The 27,973-nt window shown below is 37.6% G+C and overlaps 1 protein-coding gene across 5 annotated transcripts in view; it reads right to left on the minus strand.

The window, feature by feature from the left end:
• LOC136719360 (regulating synaptic membrane exocytosis protein 1) overlaps window positions 1–27,973 on the minus strand; it is a 106,287-nt gene that overhangs the window by 36,196 nt on the left and 42,118 nt on the right. For 4 of the 5 annotated variants that reach the window (XM_066697280.1, XM_066697279.1, XM_066697278.1 and 1 more), the window contains exons 3-14: window positions 18,940–19,241; window positions 16,438–17,300; window positions 11,654–11,721; window positions 10,737–10,847; window positions 10,282–10,381; window positions 9,704–9,827; window positions 7,179–7,235; window positions 6,158–6,204; window positions 5,896–6,008; window positions 3,733–3,863; window positions 3,299–3,470; window positions 2,787–2,940 (exon numbers count right to left, since the gene is read on the minus strand). In XM_066697280.1, coding sequence (XP_066553377.1) covers window positions 2,787–2,940; window positions 3,299–3,470; window positions 3,733–3,863; window positions 5,896–6,008; window positions 6,158–6,204; window positions 7,179–7,235; window positions 9,704–9,827; window positions 10,282–10,381; window positions 10,737–10,847; window positions 11,654–11,721; window positions 16,438–17,300; window positions 18,940–19,241 — 2,242 coding nt within the window. The remainder of the gene's footprint in view (window positions 1–2,786; window positions 2,941–3,298; window positions 3,471–3,732; window positions 3,864–5,895; window positions 6,009–6,157; window positions 6,205–7,178; window positions 7,236–9,703; window positions 9,828–10,281; window positions 10,382–10,736; window positions 10,848–11,653; window positions 11,722–16,437; window positions 17,301–18,939; window positions 19,242–27,973) is intronic. The other variant, XM_066697282.1, reaches the window with a different exon arrangement.

Raw genomic sequence — 27,973 nt, forward strand, 5'->3', positions numbered from 1 at the left:
TGGCAACTTTATAGCATGTGCTCATGTACAGAAGAACATGTAAAGAAGGAAAGCAGACAACAAAATCTTAATAGGCATGCATACAGAAGTAAAATTGCCTTTTCCCAGCCTCTGATCTGTATTTATTTGTTTGTTTGTTTGTTTATTTACCATAACCAGGAAAAACAGAGTTTAATGCTTTAACAATAACAATTCCTTCAACTACATCCAGTGGCTACATCGTTTTTACCTCTGACCTCCTGCTCGAGTCCTATAAAGCAGTGTAAAATAACTGAATCATGCTCTACCACCCCACCCACCTGTTGAAACTACTCCAATACCATCATCAACATCATAATCTGAGATGTCACTATCAGTGATTCGCTGAGATCCTGTATAATGGTGGGACAAACACACAGCTGCAGGTTTGGGAGATCCAGCACACATTTCAAAAGCAAGACTTTCAAGCGGTCCAAACTTGTAGCCTTCAAAACCTAGACACCCAGGAAGCACTGTTTTACCTCTGTTGCCAACAGAACCCAGTCGCTGAGTCAAAAGAACAATTTTCTAAGGAGTGGCTTAGTTATTATTCAATTTGAAAACCTTAATTCACACTTTTCGTCTTCAACTTCACTTCTTTTATGTGAGCAAACAGACAGACAGCAGATTAACTGTGCAGCAAATCTTGCACACAGCTATATACTATACTATATGGAAGCACAATTACAAAATTAGTCCTTAAACCACAACAAGCATCCTACATGTGACAGAAGTTATTTACATATTTTTACATCAGGTGGGAGGGTGGGTTAATTAACCAATTAATTATATGTCAGAAAATTATATGGCTGATTTTCTTCAAACTTCTTTTAAAACATTTTTCGTGTTAAGCTTCTTTTCCTGTTGAAAAGTGAATTATTTAAACTTCTGGCGCAAATCACCTCAGAGTGGATATTGCCTCTGGAATCTAGAAAATGAAGTTTTCATTTCTCTGCTGCCTCTTCCTTACACACAAAGGCATCCTAGGGGAATACATTTAACTTGTTTCTTCATTGTACCCACATTTAACACCTTTTAACGTTACAGATTTTTTTATATATATATATATATATATATACACTCACCTAAAGGATTATTAGGAACACCATACTAATACTGTGTTTGACCCCCTTTCGCCTTCAGAACTGCCTTAATTCTACGTGGCATTGATTCAACAAGGTGCTGAAAGCATTCTTTAGAAATGTTGGCCCATATTGATAGGATAGCATCTTGCAGTTGATGGAGATTTGTGGGATGCACATCCAGGGCACGAAGCTCCCGTTCCACCACATCCCAAAGATGCTCTATTGGGTTGAGATCTGGTGACTGTGGGGGCCAGTTTAGTACAGTGAACTCATTGTCATGTTCAAGAAACCAATTTGAAATGATTCGACCTTTGTGACATGGTGCATTATCCTGCTGGAAGTAGCCATCAGAGGATGGGTACATGGTGGTCATAAAGGGATGGACATGGTCAGAAACAATGCTCAGGTAGGCCGTGGCATTTAAACGATGCCCAATTGGCACTAAGGGGCCTAAAGTGTGCCAAGAAAACATCCCTCACACCATTACACCACCACCACCAGCCTGCACAGTGGTAACAAGGCATGATGGATCCATGTTCTCATTCTGTTTACGCCAAATTCTGACTCTACCATCTGAATGTCTCAACAGAAATCGAGACTCATCAGACCAGGCAACATTTTTCCAGTCTTCAACTGTCCAATTTTGGTGAGCTTGTGCAAATTGTAGCCTCTTTTTCCTATTTGTAGTGGAGATGAGTGGTACCCGGTGGGGTCTTCTGCTGTTGTAGCCCATCCGCCTCAAGGTTGTACGTGTTGTGGCTTCACAAATGCTTTGCTGCATACCTCGGTTGTAACGAGTGGTTATTTCAGTCAAAGTTGCTCTTCTATCAGCTTGAATCAGTCGGCCCATTCTCCTCTGACCTCTAGCATCAACAAGGCATTTTGGCCCACAGGACTGCCGCATACTGGATGTTTTTCCCTTTTCACACCATTCTTTGTAAACCCTAGAAATGGTTGTGTGTGAAAATCCCAGTAACTGAGCAGATTGTGAAATACTCAGACCGGCCCGTCTGGCACCAACAACCATGCCACGCTCAAAATTGCTTAAATCACCTTTCTTTCCCATTCAGACATTCAGTTTGGAGTTCAGGAGATTGTCTTGACCAGGACCACACCCCTAAATGCATTGAAGCAACTGCCATGTGATTGGTTGGTTAGATAATTGCATTAATGAGAAATTGAACAGGTGTTCCTAATAATCCTTTAGGTGAGTGTATATATATAATGTTGACAACAGTTCAATAGGGATGGAGTGGAGCTTGATAAAGTTATTTCTTTTGAAACATACACATAAAATCACTTCTGAGGGACAATGTTTTGAGTATATTTGAAATGAAATACAGTGCGCTCGCATATTTACCACACCTCTATGCATCTGCTATTGTCTGAAACACAAAACAGTTTTCTATGGGTCACTTTGAATGTAACTGTGCTTCAAGAACCATGACAGGCACAACACGGCTCGCCAAACAATTGTCTTTTTCTTGCGCTCAAAATTGGCTGTGTGCAGGGGTTACCTTCCATGGTCAAATTTAAAGGGCAAGGGATTTTAAGCAACAGTAACCTACCTTACCTCTGTATCAACGGGCCTATAGGTGCCTGCTGCCACTTAAACTCGGTAAAATAACAGCCGCCAATGGAATATATTGAGAACGAGAGTCAACGAACACATGGAAGACTTACTTTGCAATTTTTTGCAGGGGCTTTCCCCATGCACATGTCTCCGTGGCATGTATGGAGATGGCTTTGGCAGAGGTAGTGAAGATACATCATGTGTCTGGAGTTTATACCAGTGCGGTTCATCATCCAAAAGAGCTGTCTCCAACTCTATTAGGATCTAAATCGAAAAAAGGATCAACTCATTACAGCAACATCAGTAGGGCCCGACACCACAGAGAGCTCACTATAGCAGTGTCACTCTGTCCAAGAATAGAGATGTACTTTCTGCTGTTGATTTTCCTAAGAGGTTTTAATTTAGACGTACATACATTCATACACAGACTATATAACAGTGCATTTTAATTAATAAATATGGTGAATAGAATAAGAGTGTTCATTTCAAGATGGGATCCCAGCCCAGTGTTGTTAGTGATGTAAATAAAATAAAAACAAATATGTCAAAACCACTCTTATGAAAGGAGTGAACCCTGAACTTTCAAAATACTTAAAACTTTGGGTGAATATCTCATTGGTACCTCGCCCAGGAATTCACTTTCTTCTTCTTGTACTCTAGGTTGGTCCCAGACAGTGATTTCCAGCATTCGCTCTCGGAAGTCCCTCCGGTGAACATGGGAATAGAGAAATGTTTGGTTCCACTTTGGCTCCAAGCTTTTCTTAACTGTTTTCGTCCTTCTTTTACTCTTGTCACTGAAAAAGCAAGGCACCGATTTACTGCATTCAGAGGTTTTCATCCTTTTCAGGTAGAACACTGCCACCTACTGCAGTTTGAAATAATAATTACTGGAATTGTGTAACAGAGTACACGGTACATAAATACTTCATAAGAGTAACCACTGAAGAGACTTATTTCAAGATCTTGACTTGTGTTTATAACATTAAATATAATATATACAAACACTTTAATACAAACAGGTATAACATTTTATATAAGACAATTATTACAGCGTACCTTCTGTCAGGGAGGAAATACATTTTAACATATGGGTTCCTTGGTCTCCCATCCATTCTTGCAGGCAGGTCAGTTGCTTGAAGCACATTAACGATTAGCTGGTGTCCCACTTTGTCGTACCACAACTTCACCTACAAAATATTTTCTTTTAATTAATGATATGGAAAAACAGATAAACAGAGCTGAAAATGCTTATTTTACAAAATGAAAGATATAACTGGAACAGTGTATATTTTAAACCACAAATTGTACAGAAATAAACACAATGGTTACTTCATATATCATATTTGTGTTATCTATACACTACTGGTCAAAAGTTTTAGGACACCTCAATCTTTCCAGTTTTAATTGAAATGTACGCAGTTTTATGTCTCAATGTACTCTGCAATTAAAGCACAGAACAAATAACAAATTGGAGATAAAAAATTAATCATGGAATCATTTTGTTTAACAAAATATAACCCCTTAAGCTGACAAACCCCTCTGGTACCCTTAAAAGGGCACCAAATCCGTGTGCTTCTCTATGTGTAGTCTTCATTGTTGTGTTGTTTGCCAAGTGTTTGGAGACTCTCAGCTTTCTAACGACTTGAAGCATTCTCTGATGTAAAAAATGTGGTATTTACGCCCCCACCTTTGCACTCTGAAATGGGGTGGTGGGGGGATACTTGGAAGCAGACAATCTACTGATAAAAACAAGACCATCCACGTTTTAGTAGAAGCAACACATACCCGTAGAGAGCTAAAAATGTCAAGATGGAAAACTGTTTACAGTGAACTAATACACACTGATTTTTACATAATTGGATCTGAACTTTTCCGTGTTTGATACAACATGAAATAATATATACTAAATCATTAGGTTGTTCTGAACAAAACAAGCCTATTTGCAAAGAAATCCGATTGAAACTGAGTGATCTGTGACCATCTGAATGAGAATCCCCCCCCCCCCGGAGCAGACTGCACATTTACCCCCTGGGCTCGGAAAATGACGGCGGGCAACGCGGAAACTGTGAATCAGATGCATTTGAGAATGAAACGCACTGGTAGCCAAGAGAAAAAGCTTTCAAACGATGTGTGCATTGTAGGAATACAGTGTAATTTCTATGCACAGGAGCTGCGTGTAACACTGACAAATAATGCTTAAGAGGGTGTAGTAACACAGTATATAACTCTGAAACGTACATTATTTTTCAGTTTTTGGTAAGCTAAACTTTTTTTGTTAACCTCTGGCAGTTTACTGCTTACCTTTGTACCTTTGTACCATATTCACTGGACTTAACTGCTTAAATTAAATAACAACTGGAAAAATGGGGGTGTTCTAAAACTTTTGACCAGTAGTGTATGTAGGAGCTCAATATGCTGGGGGGAATGAAAGAGATTGAATCTGATCTAAAAGTTATTCTTTACTTTCTGCAGCTCATTAGAAAATGAAAAGGTCAAAGTCAAATATACTTGGCTTGCTGAAATAAAATGAAAAACTAGCAAACTTTCTGACTTATGAAGCCATCCCTGAAGATGAAACATTTCTTCAGAGAATCTCTTACAGAAGGCACTCTTGAGTACCTAGTATAAACTGTCAAACAGAACAAAATAATAATGAATGCATTCAAAGAAAAACTGAAAGTCTGTCTGCTGCCTCCAGCTGTAGCAACACATTACAAAGCAAACTTCCGCATTTTCATCAACAAGTAAGGAGTCAGAACAAGACAGGAGAAACAGACTATCCACATCCATCTGATTGACACTTCAATGAGAACAGTTCATTCAGAGAGGCAGAGATTTTAAACTTGTTATTGTTCCGTGAGCCACCATAGCTAGAAGCATTACACAACAAGGCATAAAGGATTTCTTTGTGAAGAAAATGACACTTAAAAACAATTAAAAGAATGCAATAATTTTACAGAAGGCAAGAAGTTTTATTAAAAATAGCCTCTTAACACAGGTCATGCCAATTTCTGAGAACACGTTAAGTACACCAGCAGTAAACTACACTTTTAGGCCTCAGCTCTTAATCAGTATATACAATTTATAAGGCCACTACTGCGGAAAATGAGAATGACCCAGAACTCCCACTAGCTTAAAAGCATTTTGACCAGCCTAGCCAACAGCTAAAGAGGTGCATAGTGGTGCAAGGCTATAATATATCTTAATGAATATACTTACAGAGAGTTGTCCTGGTAGTACTTGGGGTGCGTCTCTAAGTGTACCTGGACTTGTTGGTGATATAACTGAAATAGAAGGTCTCTCCATTTTCTGAGACTCAAAAGAACTTGAACCTGGTCACAGAAAGGACAGTCAAACTAAAGTAATAGGACTTTGAACTGAATGCTTTCTTATAAACATTATACACATTCTACAAGAAGCATTTGAGGAGAGGTCACTCTTTATTGTGCAATGATCAGCAGATCACCAGAGCAAAACTTACTAGATTCTAGTGGAGGGTGTGACGTTTCTGGAATTCTTGGAATGTCTCTAAAAATAAAAATAAAAAGTTTGAAATATACCTACAACATCGAGTAACTGAAAATCAAGGAGGTTTAGACAGAACACTTTGAACACTTAAAGGGGATGTTGAGGATATTTAGTGAAGTCCAACACAGGTCATGTTAACCAGGGAGTGCAAGAAGGAGCCAACACATTGATCAGCACTCACAATGCATTGATGATTTCAGATCAATGCATTCAACGTTTTTCTCATACACGTATTATCAAACACAAGAGCAAACCTACAAATTGGTAACATGTTCATGAAAGGGATAATCATGAAAGGCAATGACCACATCAAACCAGAGGAGCTTTTCCAGATCAGCAGGGACACACGGACACAAATGGAAATTGGGCTTCAAGGCATTCAAGACAGAAAACAGGAGACACTTCTTCACACAGAGAGGCATCACAATCTGAACAAACTCCACAGCGATGTGGTTGAAGCGACAATTTGTGAACATTCAAAAACTGACTTAGTTATTAATGGACACCAAACAAGCACAATGGGTGGAATGGCCTCCTCTCGTTTGTAAACTTTCTTATGTTCTTATCTTACAAACACCAAATAGATTACAACAAGACTTGTAATGGGGCTGTATCTTTAAAGCCACATCTGAAGCTATACATAAAGCACTGTTCAACATTTCAAGAGTCACTGAACATCAAGACATCCTCACTGAGGAAGATCACAAAACCTTTGCTAGATGCTAATCCATCTTTCTTGGTTTAATGAACACACAACATCAAGACAAGTTGGGTCTGGTGTCAAGGAATAAAAAACAATGTTGACCTAACAAAGTTGATCTAAGCTTGTTAATACATGAAAGGATTCAAATTGGGTCTAGAGTGTGTCCTTCTCAACACTGTGAGGAAGGACTGCACAGTCGTGTCAAAGCAGTTTACTTAGAAGGGGGATAGGTTGAGGTTGAAGGGAGACCACAGCTATGCATTTTACTTACTGGTATGCTTTATACACCTTTCTCAAGAAGTTTTTGGAAAGAAATCGATGAATACATCTTATAACAAAAGAGGAAGACAAATCAGATATGAAAAAAGAAACGTTAAAGAGATCAAACTAATAATCAAATCATGTATAGAAAAGGAACATGATAATGATAGAAAACTTAGAACAAGGGGGAATTAACTAAAAGCACAGAAATATGATTAAAAGGCACGATTAAAAGCAGAGATCTTTCAAAATAAAAGAATGTTTAGATCAAAAAACTAGTCACGCTTTAGAACCCAATCAAGGGACAGGAGGGCATTTCACACGGATCTAAAATAGCAACATATTATCTTGAGACTGTTTGCAGTCTACTAAAAGGCAGATAATTATTTATGTTTTAACTATACTGCATTGCACTGCATCACTAAGAACCAACTTTTCCCATCATGAACATGTCTTATTGATGCAAAAAAAAAATGGAGAGTATATGTATATACACTCACCTAAAGGATTATTAGGAACACCATACTAATACTGTGTTTGACCCCCTTTCGCCTTCAGAACTGCCTTAATTCTACGTGGCATTGATTCAACAAGGTGCTGAAAGCATTCTTTAGAAATCTTGGCCATATTGATAGGATAGCATCTTGCAGTTGATGGAGATTTGTGGGATGCACATCCAGGGCACGAAGCTCCCTTTCCACCACATCCCAAAGATGCTCTATTGGGTTGAGATCTGGGGACTGTGGGGGCCAGTTTAGTACAGTGAACTCATTGTCATGTTCAAGATACCAATTTGAAATGATTCGACCTTTGTGACATGGTGCATTATCCTGCTGGAATTAGCCATCAGAGGATGGGTACATGGTGGTCATAAAGGGATGGACATGGTCAGAAACAATGCTCAGGTAGGCCGTGGCATTTAAACGATGCCCAATTGGCACTAAGGGGCCTAAAGTGTGCCAAGAAAACATCCCCCACACCATTACACCACCACCAGCAGCCTGCACAGTGGTAACAAGGCATGATGGATCCATGTTCTCATTCTGTTTACGCCAAATTCTGACTCTACCATCTGAATGTCTCAACAGAAATCGAGACTCATCAGACCAGGCAACATTTTTCCAGTCTTCAACTGTCCAATTTTGGTGAGCTTGTGCAAATTGTAGCCTCTTTTTCCTATTTGTAGTGGAGATGAGTGGTACCCGGTGGGATCTTCTGCTGTTGTAGCCCATCCGCCTCAAGGTTGTACGTGTAGTGGCTTCACAAATGCTTTGCTGCATACCTCGGTTGTAACGAGTGGTTATTTCAGTCAAAGTTGCTCTTCTATCAGCTTGAATCAGTCGGCCCATTCTCCTCTGACCTCTAGCATCAACAAGGCATTTTCTCCCACAGGACTGCCGCATACTGGATGTTTTTCCCTTTTCACACCATTCTTTGTAAACCCTAGAAATGGTTGTGCGTGAAAATCCCAGTAACTGAGCAGATTGTGAAATACTGAGACCGGCCCGTCTGGCACCAACAACCATGCCACGCTCAAAATTGCTTAAATCACCTTTCTTTCCCATTCAGACATTCAGTTTGGAGTTCAGGAGATTGTCTTGACCAGGACCACACCCCTAAATGCATTGAAGCAACTGCCATGTGATTGGTTGGTTAGATAATTGCATTAATGAGAAATTGAACAGGTGTTCCTAATAATCCTTTAGGTGAGTGTATATAAAATAATGTGATAGTCCATCTTCATATATTTTCAGTCTCAAATTATAAATGTTTTAAATTTATTAATTTTTAACAACAGCAAAAATACCTAAAATAATCCACCCACAAAAGCATCCACGTACTACCAGACCAGCTTCACTATGATACAATGTCCTGACCTAGTTTTCAACAGAACGCTCACTGCAACAGGCCGTCTCTATGGAAATCATAATACATGGTATGATTCTCTATCCAGTATAAATATTGTGAAAACTATGCACACATGGTATGTTGCACAAATACTGGTGTTTATACCAAATCTGCGCGATTGCAGGAGCAATGCTGGGATGTTTGGAAGGCCAGGCTGAGATGAAGGGCTCAGTTTCCCCCCTGACGGCAGCCTCTGTGCGGCTGTGGAGGCTGCTCGGCCATCTGTTAGATGTGTTTCTCAAACGGAGCATTAACACTGCAGATTAGCTTTTTGGCAGCTTCAGCTAATGCTATTTTACAAAATGTCCACATCTGAATGAGCAGCGTTGTTGTATCTCCCCCTTTTCCTCTAAAAGACTCAAATTCTGACAAACAATCGTACATCAACGGCAGCAAATTGAAAGGTCAGGTCAGCTCAATAATCAATACTGTCTTCCCAGAAGCCAAACCACTAGTATAATGGTTGGCATCTCTTGCAGCTTGAGAAGAATTAACTGCATGACTGATTCGTCAATGCAAATTGCATTACATGTCCCATCCAAGATGTATTTACCGCTGCATTATCACAGCAAAAGGTATTTTTAGGCCTAATATTCCAGCTGTTCTAGATATAAGAAAGAGACTTACCCAATTGGCCTTGAGACAACTATTTCTACTTGAGGTTCAGATTTGGATTCCAAAATAATATTATAAACTTCTTTCTTTGTAGCTCCAGGTAATGACTTTCCATTCCATTGCAACACCTCATCACCTTTCAAGACAAAAAGCCCAGTTAGGTGCTGTCACTAAATATAATCAATTTAAACAAGCAAGGGTAGAAAACATACAAGGGGACATTTAATTATGCCATAATATATATAATCATTCCAAGCATACATAAAACAAAATAGAAAAAATATAGAAAAAAAGATTAATGGAATCGAGAAAGAATGAAAATAAGTGACATAATTGAAAGAGTGAAAACGTTCCAATGGCAATGGGCTGGATCCCAAGAGATGGATCCCAAGAGATGAAAAAAGACCTAGAAGAGGACCACATAAAAGGTGAGCTGCAGATTGAAGCAATTAAAATATCTTGGGGAGGCCTTCGTCCAACAATGCATTAAAAAAACATAAGCTGGTTAATTGCAATGGCCATCAACACATTTAATCTAAAATTTTAGGAAAAATACAATACAGTTTTCCACTAGACATATGAATTCATACCTGCTCTTAAGTGACCCACAACGTCAGCTAAGCTCCCTTTCTTTACTTTGGTGATGAAGGCACCAAGTCTTCCCGTTTCTGTGATCTTTCCCCCGACAACCTAGATCAACCAATGAATACCATTCATTTAACAACATGGGTGACACTACATCAGAAAAAACATTGCACAAACCCACACTCTATTGTTGATTGAACTATTATTTGTCATATGCATTGCAACCTTGCTTAGATTTCTGGTAGCCTCTCATAAACCAACAGCACATTCATGGAATTGTTTAAATGTTGAATAGGTGTAAACTTTAACAATGCACACAATCATTGGAATAACTCTTCTAGCTAATTAGAAATCAATTGTTTTAACTGAGGACTAAAGGAAACTACAATCAGTGTTACTTTCACCGATTGCCTGGGCGATGAAACTAGAGCATAAGCTAGCATGAGCTTAGCATACTTACTTTTAACCCTAGTAATGCACCTGACTCTTTTGGCATAGTTGTTCTCTTGCTTAGAATAATGCGTCCAATTAAATGATCACCTTCCTTGGACGGCTGCCATGTAACAGGATGCTGTAAATAAGAAGGCATTGATTTAATCCTATTAAAGCAAGTCCGCTCCATCATTCACACAAGATGGCAAATACCTCTCCTCCCCCGGACAATGAATTACAGATCCGATAAGAGCGGAGCGATTGCGTCGACAAGTTTACTTTGCTCGGGTCCCTCTCTTCGCAGAGCTATTGTTTAATGTGCAGTTTTCGGCTAGACTGGTAAAGTAAGCAAGACTTTCCTCTGCCCTCGCTTCTCAGCTTGTCATCAGTGCCCGAGGTCGATGCTTGATGTACTATAAACTCAGTGATAATACCATTTATCAAGCTATGTGTATTTCATCTGCCTGGCAAGTCTGTACACTTTATGATGTTTAGTGGAACAATTCATAAAACAGTAACTTTAAAATCTAGACCCAGGATACGCTTAGAAAACACAGTTTACATCACATTTGACACACTGCATGACAGTTACCCCAAACAGGTAATATTTAGCATGTGCACACACACACATACACATTTTGGATTTGGATTTGGATTTTACAGCACACTATCTTTGAAGAAATCAATCTTCCTAAGATCCTGATAAGTTAAATAAACAAATTAATTTTAAAATTTGGACTTTTTGTTTATTGTTGCCCATATACATGTGTGCCTATGCCAAAATCACATTTAAAACCAGGAAATGTACAACAAAGTGGCTTTCTGTTCTTGCTAGTCATGACTGCCCAGGATACAGAGCAGCCATGAAGGTAGGCACCTGTAAATCCGTAAAGGGAAATATGAAAGCTCCAGGTTCTGTATCTTGTTAATAAGCAGGTGTCTTACCGAACTAATTGGGGAAGTCTCACTTACATGCCAGACGGCAGGGTCCAATGGAAAGCAGTCCCAGTCACCTGCGAATGAAGTGGAGAAAACTGAGCAACAGAACTGGAATCCACATCAATGGAAAAGGATTAAGTCAAGGGTACACAGCGCATAGTTTCTTTACAGTTTACATTAAATACAATTGTGAACACCCTGTCAGCAGCATTGTTTATAGCAAGAGTCCAAGGTTTATTGAACATTTTAAAATAACTTGCATTACAACTTGTTGGCCCTGCCTAGAGTGCTTTGAACTTTAAAAGAGACCTTTTTATCCTATTTAACTGTGTGTGTGTATATATGTAAAGAGACACACACACACACACACACAAAATCAAGGGTTATTCTGCAAATTCAGAATGTATGTAGGGGGTACATATCAATGTTGATCCCTAAACTAAGGATTATAATTATATTAGCAGTACAATGTCACATGTGAATAATAGCATCAGAGATTAGGCACCACCACAACATATTGATTTTTGGAGAGCAGCATTGATTATCACAACATAAATTACACGGACTCTAATTATCACTCTGACCCTCCTTCATTGACTCTCATTAGTAAACATCGAAACAGTTATTTGAAGCACAATCACTCTCGGACAAAAGCAGCCGCTACGTCGCCGCATGGAGAGATTGAGGAGGGCGTTTGTAGCCTTCTTGTTTCATTACTGCCGAGCATGACGGGATTAACTCTGCTGGAATAGGAAAAGGGAACGAGAAAAGCCTTCATTCCAACGTTTACAGTAAACCTATCACCTAAGAGGTCAAGGTTAATTCTATTTTTGACAAAGTTTTATTGCTCTCAGTCAGTTTTATAATCTGCTCCCAGATGCAATCGCTCTTTGAAAATGCTACATGAATAAGCCAGTACATTTTACCAGTTAAACAAGTCCGACAGCCAACAAATATGGTAGAAATGCACACGATATGTGCATTTCATAACATTAACTGACTTGCTTGATGGCATCTGCAATATTCTCAGTCATAATAGCATATTGCCGTAATATTATATGATCCAGTACAAGTCAACCTACAGCAGCCACGTTGAATGTTTTTTCAAACAGAACTAAAAAAGGTAACAGTTTTGCGCAGTGTTTGGGACCGCAGCGGCTCAGATTGGAGTTTGACAATGCACTGCTAAATCTCACCCTATTTGTCTTTTCAGCATCGTCAACAGAACAGCTTAATCTTGGCTTTAAACAGAAATGGAATTGAGAAGACAGATGAGTTTATGAACTCACAACTGCTATGAAGGCTTTATGGCTTACTTGCAATGAATAAAACAACTCTAATATTCTAACCTTAAATTAACACACTGCACATTCTTAAACCAGTTCCCAGATTGCAGTTCCAAAAAGTAACATTACAGATTACATTACAGACCTATTTCTGATGTATGGTGCATCTAAAAAAGAACCTTCCAGAAAGATGCATACACCACCAAGCAGTAGCATCAGCAATGAATTCAACAGAACACTAGCTTCAGAAGGCTGACATCAAATGCCAAGCGTATCCGGATTCCTTTGAATTCTGCAATTTGCAATCTATCAACAGTTTTTTGTTCCATTCTATAGCTGAAGGATGTTCATTTCAAAGCCATGGTAACAGTAACCTCAGATTAATTTCATAAAAGAAATAAAAAACAGAAACACCATAATTCTTATTACATAAACTGTTCCCCACATTAATAATCCATTTTAATTGTTAACATGAGAGAGGTGACAATACAGTTATTCTTAAGCAACTTTAAATCACCAATAAGTAAACCACAAAAAATATTATATATACTATTAAAGATTTACTGTAGCAGCTGTTGCAAAATCTTAGTTGATATGTGTGCACTAAATACATATACATGTTTGATAAATACAAAGAGCAAACAAATGCAGATTCTTGATTGTACTAACCACAGCATTGATCGGGAACAGAGCACCCCAACTGTCTTCTGCCAAAGACAGCAGCTGAAAACACCAGACAAAATAGGAACATTTTACCATCTTCCACTTCTAACAAATAACTTGCACTTCCAGAAGTGAAATACATTATTTGAAATGTTCTTCATTTGGTAATAAAACAGGAAAACATTTTAAAACTTGTTTTAAAATTACTGTTACATGTAATCCTTCACCTAAGCAAAGACTTTTGAAATTCTGTGCTATGCAATTCATGCTTCGGATTTTCTGAAGGAACAACTTAAAACTAGAAAGAAATCTCAAGACGGAACAAATAGAAGCAACAATTTTCCAGTCAAAAACACACAAGCGTTGCCAACAAAATCAGCCTAAAAGTCGCACTTGATTTACCTGTCCCTGAATGCAACGTGTTAAAGAGAAAATGAAGAAAGCCTGCAAACATTGTGGAAAAAGTTGAGGACTTCCACTGCCAAAACAGAACTGCAATCTCAGTATACTTAACCAACAGGGGCAGGACCGCAATGCCTTGTGAAGTCACACAAAATTCCCTTCTGTGCTTCTCCTCTATTTCACAGACAGTGTCAGCAATGTGCACAATTCACACACACACAAAAATATATATAACAAATTGCAGGGTTCACACCAGACAACAAGGTAGGAAATGGAACTGTCATCAAAACAAATCTCTGCAGATTAGAGCAGTCATTGATTAGTATAGTAATCCATAGGCACAGTCTGAGCTGCTAAACAGGTTTTCCATCAGGATATATAGTAGTATATCCACGAGTCCAACACAGAATGCTCAGCTAGATGTAAATTCTCACTTCTCTCCGCAGCTTAAGAGTCAATGAATTCAGTATACTGTTGGTGCAGAATGAGGAAAGTACAAACCCTAGGCATCAAAGCAATCAATACCTTTGCAGCAGCTAGTATTACCATTTAATATTGCCTTTCCCAATGGAGCAGGAATAAATCAGACTTCCCCTTACAGTAGCAAAATATCAGACCTTACTTTGGCAAAGTTTGCACGTTTTCTTTGTATACAAAAAGAAAAAGAAACTGTGCAGATCAGAAGCAATGAAGACCATGGCAAATGCAGTCCAATGTGGATTTTTAATGCACGGTTGAGTTTAGAAACCTTAAAATACCGTACTTGATATTCATTGCCAAAATCTACATTATTAACATGAAATGTTCCTGCTCTCGTTTAATACATAACTAAAATCTCAGAAAAGACATGTTCTTAAACTGTCTACCATTTTTTGTAGGTAACAGAGAAGGTAAATAATGTAGGTCACAAATACGTTAGGATCAAGTAGCTAATATACCCCTTTGTTAAAATAAATAGAGAAAACATTTCTGTCAAGGAAAACCACACCTATCTGTTAAAACATGTAGATGCCCATAACATTTACTTTAGTTATTATTGGCCTTAATTGTTACATCTAGATTAAACAGTTGAATTTCAATTACTCATAAGTTACTGCTATTATGTGAGACTTACCTATTTCTGAAATAAAACATTCACCCAGGTTCCACTTCCCAGCACTGCACTGTACTGAGACAATCAGTGCACCTCCTCTGCAGACCGTGGCCAAATATTTTACTAAGTTTACCAAGTTAAATATCTGCTGTTCTGCTTGACGTCCTACAGTACTGGTATTTACATTTAATGTCTAACACTGTTTAAATAATTTGCCCTTTTAAGTCCGTCTCTTTTTGTGTTGTGTTATTGCACTAAACAGGAACCATAGCAAGTATGACTGCCTGGTTAAATACCTTCAATGAATTTGGCGGTTTGTCATGGTATTTCTTTTATTTTATTGTATTTTTATTTTTTCAGCAAGAAGACTGGACAGAGAATGCACATTAATACAAAAAGAATATTATTATTATTATTATTATTATTATTATTATTATTATTATTATTATTATTATTATTAATTATTACTATTCTATTGCAGATTGGAATAACTCAACATATAAAATACAATAAAACATTATTCAAGACATGTTTCACGATACATTTGCAGGTTAATTTGCATAAATGACAATTCAAAGTTTTGCTTCAGGGATAGACCAAAGTAAGGATGGAAAAAATGATGCTCAAAATGAGGAAACTGTGACATAAGTGATGGTATTTAATATTCTGGGGGTGGGAGTGTTAGCTGTGGACATATTTGAGTTGTTACTCAACCTAGACCCTAATCCTGCTTTCTCAAACCAACAGAGGCACACAAAACTATGCTACCAATAAAATGTATCATACCATTTTTATAATATACAGAGCATGCATTATTAATTACTGTAGGATAAACAGCTTAAAGGACAGAGTAATTATAATGTACAAATAATGCTAAATACATGGTGAGTAACTTTCTTTCCAGATATACATAATTGAATTAATCTTTTTAATACCATGACACAAGAAGAAGAAGGAATGGATCCCTTTTTTAAAAGCACCCAAAAGAAAATTGGGTTTAAACAGCACAATTTCACACATCAGGGCGAACGCAGCTCAAAGCTCTTAAGCAAAGGAATTAAGAGTGCAAGTGCATTCCCTGTTAGTGCTATAAAAATCTCTGCTCTGTGCTGCAATTATTAGCATGCTCCTAGGATTTCATTCCTGAGAGTGTTAACTGATGTGTTTGCACTTATCTGACACTCTGCATACAGTAGCGCAGACAGCAAACTGAGTACCTGCAAATAACTTGGATGTTAAAACAATATTAATTCCTTGGTTATCTCAAGGACTTCATAAGTATGAAATTCCATGTGAACTTAGAAGCAAAGCATTAGTCAACAATGTGAAAAAGTCAAAACACTTACCTTTTTCACTGACACTTTCGCTTTCAATCTCGACGTCTTCACAGCTTGTGTACTCCGGCGTCGAGCCTCCTTCTTCTTCTGAACTGCTCACAGACATTTGTCTTTTGTTACCTCCTCGTTTTGGTTTGTAGGGTTTCGGAGGGGGCGGCCTAAGGGACTCCGACTGGTCCGAGCTGAGCGAGTCATTCCTCAACATGGATTCCATTTTCTCCCGCTTGGTTTTGCGAATAAGCGCTGCAGAACTAGGGTCTAGGTGGCACGGTTTCTTGCCCCAGTCTTGGTCCTTGAATTCCAAGTGTGGAGCAGGAACTGGACTGTGTCGTGCTGTGGGAGGGCTGTGATTTGCGATTTGTTTCGAAACAGCAATTTGTACATTTCCAGTTCTTTCCATGGAGTACGACCTGTGGTTCTCCATTGGCGACTTACGGTCCTCAGCCCCGGGAGGCAGCGATCGCCTTCCCAGACGGTTCTCTGGTACCTCTGACCCCTCCACCTCTGTGTTGGCCAAGGCCACATCGCTGTGCCTCCTTTCGTGACGCACTTTGGACACCTTCGCATGGATGCGCATCTCCTGTTCTTCCGGTTGAGGTTTGATGGGATACCTGGCTAGGTTAGGATCGCTCCGGTACCGCGTCTGGAACTCCTCCTCTTTCCTTTGCTTCTCCTCATCAGCTTTTTTGCTCTCCTCATCGGTGTAGTCCTGGGACCGGCCCTTCTCCAGGCGCCGGATGTCTCGCCGATCCTTGTGCTCTCTGTCCTCGGCTGGCCGCTCGCCGTGCTGAGTCGTGGACTTTGGTGTCCGCTTTCTCTCGTTTTTCACGCCAGCTTTTCCATTCTGCTCTGGAATTGGTGTGGGCTTTTTCCTGGGTGTCGGAGAAACAAAAGCATTGGAAATTATATTTGATCATATTAAAACACTGTGAGACCAAGGCTGGCACAGAGAGCTACAGAAAGCGTGCCAACAGGCCAAACTTACATTATTAAAGTAATGACTTTCTTAACTGAAGTAAGACTTACCCAAGGTTTAAGAAATTAATAAAACATTAAAAAAGCAAGAAGCACTATACATACAAATTGCCTGTGGTAAGTAAAACATCTACTACATCTACTAGACTACTAGAAAATAAAAATAATTGGTTTAGAATTTTTATTAAGTACAACATTAATCAGCACATGTATAATTACTGTTATTCTTTTTATCCAAGAGTAATTTGTTAAATGTACTGAAATTGTTCCATTTAAAAACAAACAATAATGCATTTGTACGGATAAAACATTTGACCCAGCTCCTGCCTCACGTAACCTAGAATAATAAGACACTTACCAAACAGGATCACGGGGGAAATAAAAAATCTAGAGCAGCAATTCACATAAAATGAAAAGTATCTCCACTAAAGAGGATTTTCATCCTCGGTGGAAACCATTTTACACACACACGCACATGCAAGAGAAAAAAAAATCTAAACACATAAACCATTATCAGCAGGATAAAATATTTTGTACAAGAAACAGAGAAACAAAAAAAAAATGAATTTGCAAAGCTGTGCAGTGGGTTTGTCATTTAAAGCACACAACCTTGATCTCAGAGAAGTCTAGTTGATGGGAGCACCCTGGGGACCAATGATTTAAACAGTAGTGATTTCTGCTGGAGATCGAGTTGGAGCAAGTTTCACAGTTCATTCACCATTTTATATGCGTTTTACAAAAGCAGCAAGGGTCTTGAATTGTTCTGGCAGTTAGAAGCAGTTTACAGACTCCAAAGATCATTGAAGAAGCCTGGATAATCTATGACAGCTCCAATATGTCAAATATTAGATCTGTTCCAAATGTTTAAACATTACGACAAACACACAAGATACTTATAATTAATATTAACCATCTAGCATATCTTTAGAAACACTGGAACAAACTAGGGTGTGACCAAAAGATAATTTTTTATGTATCGAGCATTATAATTCAGCTCTACTGCTTTATTTCTTTAAACAAAATCCTAAAATACGGACTAACAGCTGAGAGATGGCAGGCCTTCAAAGCAGGCATTATCTTCTGACATCACAATTCAGAAAGATGTTTTAGATACTTGTGTGATGACTCTGAGCTCGACCACAAACGTTGGGCGGGGAAGGTGTCACTGAAGATGCAAACCACCACACCACCTCCATGACGTACTGTAACTGAACACTAAACACATGACGAGAAAATGACTAAACATTTCATTCATGTCCTATACTTTATGAACTAAAAGATGATTCTGACCAACCACAACTAATAACAGCATGACGTTTACTTATTAATTAGTAGGCTCGGCAACTAAAGTGACTTCATCGGGAATCTGAACTTATTCTGGAGGAGACTGTTAATTAAACTGTGTCGTGTGTGTGACAATGAATATAATCAAATGGCACATGGTGGTGGAGGTACCTGTATTTGACGTGCTGTGGCTTGAATCTGACTGAGCAACGGAATATGACAAGCTGTGCGAGTTCAGAGCGACTGCCTTACCTGTCCCTTGGCGGTTCGCTTCTGGAGCGTGATGAAGGCATTGTTTGCTGTGCGGATTCTGGTCCCTTGCTCCTCTCGGAGACAAGAGTGGGCTCGGGGGCCTCCTGAGAGCCTGCGGCCGTACTTAGGGGAATCTGGGATCTCGAGCGCACTTTCTTTTCTCTGGGCACATCACCACACATGGCAGTGTCACTGAGAGCCCCATCCAAGCTGGATGCCTGAGGACCTCTTCCAAAAAACCATTCTCCCGATTTTGTTAGAATTTCCTGTTGCTTACGACATAGATTGCATACCCACATTACCTAGTTCAGAAACAAACACATAAAAGAGAAACAGTTTAAATGCTCTCTGCTTGTATATATTTACATTTAAAGACTGAATTAAAGTGTTTTCAGTGAATAACTCAAGAATAATACATTGTATTCAGTATATCAGGTTTTAAGGAAGATTCCATTTAAATGGCAAAGACTTGTTTTGCCATTTATCTTAAGCTATACGATATTCGTATTTTCTACAATAAATGAAATGGGGTTGTATTTGTTTCAATACATTCCTTTTTAAAATGTGTTTTAGACTATGTGGCTACAAATGAAAATTATCAATTATTTTGTCATTTCAAAGTTTGATAACATGAAATTGTACACTTAAATTATTTTTATTTCAAACATTACTGTGTATATACAATGTTATTCTGTGATCTATACATTTCTACAGGACAAACATGCAGATAGTTATTTAACTTTCAAATATTATTCAAAATATTATTTAAAACAGATTTATTTTTAAAATGGGAAAGACATCCACTGTTTTATACTTATATATATTTATATAAGTTACATTTTCACGTTTCACTCTGTTACTGGGTAGACACTTTTTAAGACAAATCTGACAGATACTTCTCTTATTCAATTATTTTGAAATATTTGCTTGAATGAAATATGAGACATTTTGCCAAGGCCAGAGAGAATTTGCTTGGGAAGGAAAGACCTGCCACCAGAGATCACAAAGTTACTTCAGCTCAAGTGTTGAAGCGTTTCCAAACATCAGAATTCTGCATTTTCTGTGCAATGTTTCCTTCCGTAATATCATAAATAGGGACAATAAATCCATATTTGTAGATTAATTACTTTGCAGCCGCAATACTGAATGTGTTCTAGGGCAGCATGAAAGCTCTGTCTGAACCCTGGTACAGACAGGTGTGGATCTATGCCAAGAGGCTGGCGGCACTTGGGGAATCAGGAAAAATGGTCACTAAGGAATTAGTGTCATTATTTTTCAATGTGATCTCTACTTCTGTCAGTATTTTTTCATTACTGTAATAGAAACCCTAATGGTTCATTTAACAGAAGCCGGAGAGTTTCCAAAAATACCCTCCTCTTTTCTCTCCTTTTTTTCCTCGTCTCACAGATCACTTTTGATTAAAAATGAAAACCCATGAACAGAACAGGGGAACGAGGCTCCATCAATGTTTCTATATTTAGCAGGGCAGTATGAGCACATTAAGAGCCTTAACTAATTCTTCTACCTCTGTTCCTCGCAGCCTCGCAGAGGTCTAGAGTGCAAGAGAGCCAACTAACATTGCATTGCACTCCTTCTGGTCCAATCGCAAAGATTGGCAAACGTTTTTGCTTGATTAACTTTCAGTGCATTAGCACTGCATATAGTGTTCTTGTGTACCAGATTGTACATTTATAGAAAAAATACATATGGTTGAATCAAAGGTTCTGAAGGAATCATAGACCTTAACAATATTTGTGAAGTCACATCTGGGGTTTGGGCGTTGCCAGGAAACGGTCTATTATTTAGATGAGGAGATTTTAGGTAGGCCATAATATAAAAGTTTTTTATTAGACCCTGAAATCAGGATTAATACCACTTGCTCTAAGATAAAAAAGCTTTGATTTTTAAAAATCTGATTTAGATGAATAGCATTCTTGTCAGTTAAAAAACAAAAGCATGAGAATGCAATGCAAAATACAGCTTTTGGTTTTGATGTTGGTAAAGAGTCAGTCAGCCTTAATTTACAAATATTAATATTATGATTACTATATTAATCATAGCAATCTCACTTTACTGTGTCTTGAGTTTGATTTGCTGAGTTTCTTTTCTGGGACCTTTCTATCTACACTACTTCCATGTCAAGCCCCCTCAATGTCCTCAACCCAAAAAAGCTTGAAAAAATAAATGGAAATGGACATTTGGAATGGAAATGTTAGCAACACTACTAATTAGCCATTCAAATAATCTGACAGCTAAAGCTAGGCTTTAAAAACAGAGCAGAAGAAAGAAGCAGTCTCCTCTGTCTATGTAATGAATCATGCAGAAGAAAGAATTTATTGTCATAGCTTTTTCAAACTAATCATAACACAGTCAATGGTTTCCTCAAAATTACAAACCTGATAACAAAAATTGCATTTTATGTACATATAAGGCTTTTCAGTGGATATTTTTAACATTCCCTCCTCTATATTAAAACAATGTCTCTAGAATGTAATATAAGTAGAAAATAATTAATAATAAGTACAATACTTACAGGTAGCCATCTCTACTCATAATTGATTCCCTCGCAGGAAAAGCTGCCTTTTTTCTTTTCCCCAATGAAGTTAGAATAAAAAGCCAAATTAATGAGTTTATAATGAAGCTTAAAGTGCAAAACCTTTGTAGTTATCTTGGCAATTCCAACAATGCAGCCTGCATTTTAAGCGACTACTGTGCAGAGTCTCAGCATAGCTACCACTCTGACAGAAAACAAGCATTATGCCCTGATTGAATGTACTTGGACTCTTTCCAAACTAATCTAAACTAAAGCAGGCCTGAGTAATGATTCAGCTTAACAATCCACAGATGTCAGGCAACCAACTAAACACTCTGATGAGGGATTAGTGGTCCCTAATTCGACTTCTTCACCATTATTTAATACACCAGGCAAATGCTGGATAATGGATGGTAACATTTTTCCAAAACAATAATCTATAGTTATTAATAACTGCACAACATATTTCAGGAATCTCTTTTGTGTACTTGCAGTACATCAGCAACATAAAAAGAAAAATGTATGACATTTAGGACTCTATATGCAAAAATAATATATATATAAATAAACTTCAGACTTCCAAAGAAAATCTTAAAACACATAGCTTTTGTGTTTAAACATAGTGGGCACAGTAAGTCTCTTATTTCCACAGACTGGTCCAGGAGGAACATGACTATACAACAAAATAAATCACCTTGAATAAGATCATTATAGGATGGCATTAAAACACATTCACTTATCATAAAGCTACTTCCATCATATCAATAGTAGGGACATACTAAAAGTGATGAGTCATGACAAAATAATTAAATGTCTGTTAATCTAAAGACAAATTATAAAATGTAGCACAAAAACCAAATGTGTATTATCATGAAAAAATAATCTAGGTAAAAAAATGAGCTGTTTATTTATTGTAATATTTATTCCTGGACAGGGGTTCAGAGTGTAAGAGCATCGGACCTAAAAACTCAATCATTCTGGAGCTAGTTCCAAATGGCAGGGATATTAAACAGAGCACCCTGTAACAACTTTAGCTGGGAAGTATAAAAGCACACGTATCTTACAAATAATCAGATATGAAGCCATTTAGAGCTTTGTGTGCACTTTTAAAGAGGATGCTTGGTTAGGCCTGAGCAAATATAGCTGCATGAGGAAGTTGGAAGTTGGGAATGGACTGATGAAACGATTCAGGACTTTGTCATCGATGTTTCATTAAAATCAATTCTAATGTGCAGAAGTGTCCATTAATCATTAATCATCTGTTTCTTTAACATGGTAAATACCTCAGTCAATTTTCATACATTTTTAAAATGTTTTTGTAAATGTATGTAGTATTTTGATATTTTCAAACCGACAGACTCCCTGAGCTTGAGTTGATTCCTCGATTTGTGGTTATATCGCAAACACGCTATTATACGATCTACATATTATTCTGTGTGTGTTGTTTATCCGATTACATGCGTTCTATATAAATGTGTAATAGGGTCTGTGTTGAATTATAAAGCTATCAAATTCTTTGTATATTTGTGCAAATGTATTTCTTAAAACATTAATTTTAGGGGAATAATTCACTTCTTAAATTAACATCTTAAAATCTGAACAAATTGAGTAGCCATCAGGAAGAGATCATTAAAAGTAATTAGAATCTGAAGGAAGATTAATAGATCACATATTGAGATATTAAGAATGTATGAGAAAAGATTAGCTGTTATAAGGCTGATTTTACATTGAAACAGTTCTGGATGAAGGCTTGCGCAAGATGTTTCTACTTGCTTCAACCTACAGCTTCTGTTTTCCATGTCTCACCTGCAAAGTTTATGATTTCATCTTCCCATTATCTTTGTGGTCGTCTTCTAGCTTTTTTTAATCTATTGATGTTAATCTCTGATCTGTTCTTCTTGCAGTGTGTCTGGCCCATTGCCATTTCTATTTCAATGATGTCACATATTTTGGTTTCATTCTTTTCATTTTCTCTCTCTTCTTGTTTTTCCAAAAATACAACTTCCCATGCTCATCTGTGTCTTCCTCAGTTTCTGTACCATTTTCATATTAAGTGACCAGGTTTCACAGCTGTAAGTGAGCACTGGTAGTATGCATTGATCAAATACTTTTCTCTTCAGGCAAATGGGTAGGTTTCTTACTTGCATCTGAGCATTCCTGAATTTGAAGCTGCAGGTCTTCAGGTGTTTTTGCAAATAGGACGATGTCATCCACAAATCGTAAGTTGTTCAAATAACATCCGTATAACTTGATTCCTTGATTCCAAAGTCTTGAACACTTCAACAGTTGCCATGAGGAGTTTTGGAGAGATTGAGTTCCTTTACAAATCTTTACAAAACATTGCAGGCTTGACATGGAAAAGAGAAGCTATATGTCGAAGAAAGTGGAAACATCACCCGTTTGGTGAGTGTCTGTTTAGCTAGGACAAACAGGTGTCACTCAGGATGTACTGGTGTACTGACTAAGGTAATATACCTTTCATGGGAGTCATCTCATCCAGATTTGTGCATTTTCCCCTGCAGCAGCTGTGTGAGCCGATTTAGTATTTTTTTTTTTAATTGTAGGCAAGCCAGTAATGCTGTTATCTTATCTGCAGTATCAGATGACGCACAGCATGCAGCCAGGTTTAGGCAATTAGTACGAGCTGATTACCCTCGTGTTGAACTTGAACTGTGAACACTATCAGGCAGCGCTGTGTTCTTGCTCGGGAGAATTGCGTTCTAAAGAATCTCCGTATTTTCACAATAGCAATCTTTGGTGAAACAGAAATGTCTATCGATCACGCCTGGTCTCCAAACTGACCTACTTTACAGATGCGGCAACATAGCCTTTTCATATAAATTGCAGCAGCGAGCAAAGGCATCCGAAAGATGTCACACTGTCGCGCTGTCGTTCATCATTTGGGATTTTTCACTTCATCTTTATAATCTGTTGCGTCTCTTGCCTGAAAAGACCAGCATTTAACATAAATATCGCTGATTTCAGTTTTCACAAACAGGTAAAATAAATTAAATACCAGAAAGGCACTCTAGGCGGCCATTACATAAGGCATGTTTTACTGCCAGTTTGATATATAGGGCAAAGCACTACCAATAATTCACTGAATTATAAATCCTGGATAAGGATTAAAGACTGTCATAAAACAGATTATAGTCCATTCCTTATAATGAGCTTGTATATCAACTCTTCAAGAATATAGTTGTTCATGGTATTTATAAAAACAGATTCACATTTTCTAATATTTTATAGAAAACTATAGGATCAGTATTATTAAAAATCTATTATGGATCCTTGCTGATATTACAAGATTCATACTTCAGTCATAAGGTGTTCTAATGTCAAATGCCAAGACAGACACATTTACCTTGGCCGAGGAATATAATGATCAATAACATTAAATATGACAAAATATCTTGTTTTTTCCTACAGGTGGAAGTTGTGTCTGAAGAACATTAATCCCTAATGAAAATATGAGATGCAAATGCTGCAAGAAGGCCATCACAGATTGAAAAAGAACCTACATATATGTTTATTTTTATATATGTCACCTAAGTGAGATAGCAAACAAAAGAAGACATGCTTTTCTCTTAGATAGTTAAATAATGGAAATATATATATATATATTTAAAAATCACTGAAAACTGTGTGTTTCTATTACCTATAAAAGGACACTTATTATTTAGCTTTAGTAGGAGACTGCACCAGAGTATCAAGTGTTACGCTCTTTACATTTTTACATTTTTTATAACGTATCCGTCAAGCAATTCCTTCAGTTTATCTTAAGAGAGTAACAGGGGTTGACTCCTTCCTAGAATAAACCAAAATATGGGCACACACTGAGGTCTGGGGTGTATTTCTGCAGGAGAACTCGTTACTGAAACCCACAATGAATTTGACTTCATCATGAAAATATTTTCAGGAATTTCCACTGGGTGGCATCAAAACTAAGCTTCTATCTAAACACAGAGACTACACTACACCCCGTATCTAACACCATGTTATCTTTAAGGATGTATCCTGCTGGAAAGTCCATTTGTGCATCAGAGGGGCGTGGCTTCAATCCCAGGTGGGGGGCACTGCTGTTGTACCCTTCAGCAAGCTTTACATAGACTGCTCCAGAAAAAAAAAGCTATTGTATGTAAAAAATAATGTGATATATTTTAACAATTATATGGATAAGGGCGTCTGCTAACAACAACAACTAGGACACCAGAAACCAATGAAATTAAACAGATCTGATATTTTTGTGAAAAAACCTGGTAAAGATGACAGTACAATAACGATCATAAGCACAAAATCTATGACCAAATGGTTTAGGGAGAACAAAATCAACTAATTGGCCAATCCCAATTGGCCACCCTCCTGCTAAAGAGCTTCTTTCTTCAATCAAGCTGTTTAAAAAATAAAATAATATAATGAACTCCGTGTGGAATCAATTGTTATAATGACTGTTTGTTACTTTGGTTCCCATATGGTTTATGTTCCTTTAAAAATATGTTTTTATGATTAATATTAATATTGAAGTACTGTGGTATACCAAATGTCCAAAAGCACTGTTAATATTGGTAAAGCACAGCCAAGCAGGAACATGTAGTAACATGGTAAGCATAACAAAGCGCCATAAAAGCATATTGTATAGGAATGATTATAGCTTGATAAAGGATGTGAAATTAACACCGGGAAGCATGCAGATATACCACAGTAGCCATGATAATAGTAACATCTTATTCAGAATACAAAATATATTTTTATCATTTTAAATGCCCACTTAAAAGGGGGGAAAAGACCTCTTCAAAAATAACTGCCATGGAGAGAAAATAAATGTGGTGCCAGGATGAGAAGCACATTGAATCAGCACTTGGTGTAACTCTTTATATCTGTATATTTTTCAGCAATTCATATTTAAAATATGTAACATTCATCCATTACTCAAACATTAAATCTGCAAAAAACTAAACAAAAACTAAGCTCCACTCGTGAAAAGCAGCAGCAAATATATGCAGTGCTGCCAGCTTTCAATCAAGGTGATTTTCTCTCGATATTGAAGAAATTCAGAGCTATCAAAGCAAAAGGATGAATCTGCCACATCCTTGCCAAAAAAATTAAATAATAATTTTTGCAAGCTTCCTACATTACATTTACACCCAACTTTTGTTAGTAGAACATAAAGTGAATTAAACATAAAGGCAACAAGCCATGTACACCATTTGTAGAAAAGGAAATGTCTTGTATATCTGGCCACACTGCAAACCAGATGTCATGCAGAATTTAACCATTGTAAGAGTTTTAATGGAGCATAATCCATTAAATGCAGCCAAAGATTAGAGGAATTTCAGTTTCGGAAATGTATTTTTAGATCCCAGGTATGGTAAAATACCAATAATCAAGTGTCAACTAAGTGACGATGTCTTGTTCCTGTGATGGAAAACTTTTCAATTCTTAGGTGACATCTGTCTTTATATCAGGGACTGTATAACAACAATGCACTCCCTGTAAATTGACTAGTATAAACAATAAATATATAGCATCCATTCAGTAGATTTGCGGTGGGGTGGCAGCCCCAGGGTGGGGGTGGAAATGAGAAAAAAATGAGAAAAAAAAAGAAAAGAAAAGAAAGGCCTTTTGGACATGTTTATTTTTTCCTTTCAATTTCAGGAGGTCTTTCAATGTGAGAGCAGTTATTCAGAGGTTGTTAAAGCTGAATATTATTTGGAATTTGCATCAAGTCAAAACTGAAACAACCAAAATTCTCAGGAACAGTAGCGTCATTCCTCTCCCAAGCAATATCTTGGCTCACATGCCTTTCATGGTTCTAGACATCAACAGGAGCATGCACTGAAACACATTACCATTAGGACATAAGATAAGGTTAGCCGTTTTGCATTGGAACCCTTGCATCGAGTGGTGCCACTAGCTTTTGAATAGACCTACTGAGGTACATGCCACAGAAGGCCTTCCCATGCCCATCGACGGACATTGCACACTAAAGACATTCTAGGCAGGTTTTATTTTGCAAAGAGTGATCATGCTTTTGGGAGGAGGAGATAAGATGGCTGCCACTCAAAAGTGAAAGTGCTTGGGTGAGAACACTAACTGTGATTCATGCAGAATCGTTTCATTGTCTCTTACCCTGTCTTTCAATATGTGAAACTTAACAGAAAGAATAAACATGTATGCATGTTACAATCATTGTTCCAGAAAAAATAAAAAGTCTATGTGCTCGTAGTTGAGCATGTCTGAGCTCTAGGATATCTGATCTCTTGAGGAAGTAATCAAAGCGTAATAGATTAAATGTCACAGAACAGATTTATTATTATTCAGATTTCTGGAAGTTCATTTTTAAACCTTCTTGTGGCCATTTTGAGTCATTTCTTTTTTTATCCACATTTGCAGTCATTTCAGTGGAGAGGTTGTCAAAATCATTGGTCAAAATCATGGGCGGTATGTTTATAACTTCGAACTGAGACAATCACCTAAGGTTTAAGTTACAATGATCAAGGC

The sequence above is a fragment of the Amia ocellicauda genome, chromosome 23, assembly GCF_036373705.1.
Source record: "Amia ocellicauda isolate fAmiCal2 chromosome 23, fAmiCal2.hap1, whole genome shotgun sequence".
NCBI classification, from domain to species: Eukaryota; Metazoa; Chordata; class Actinopteri; order Amiiformes; family Amiidae; genus Amia; species Amia ocellicauda.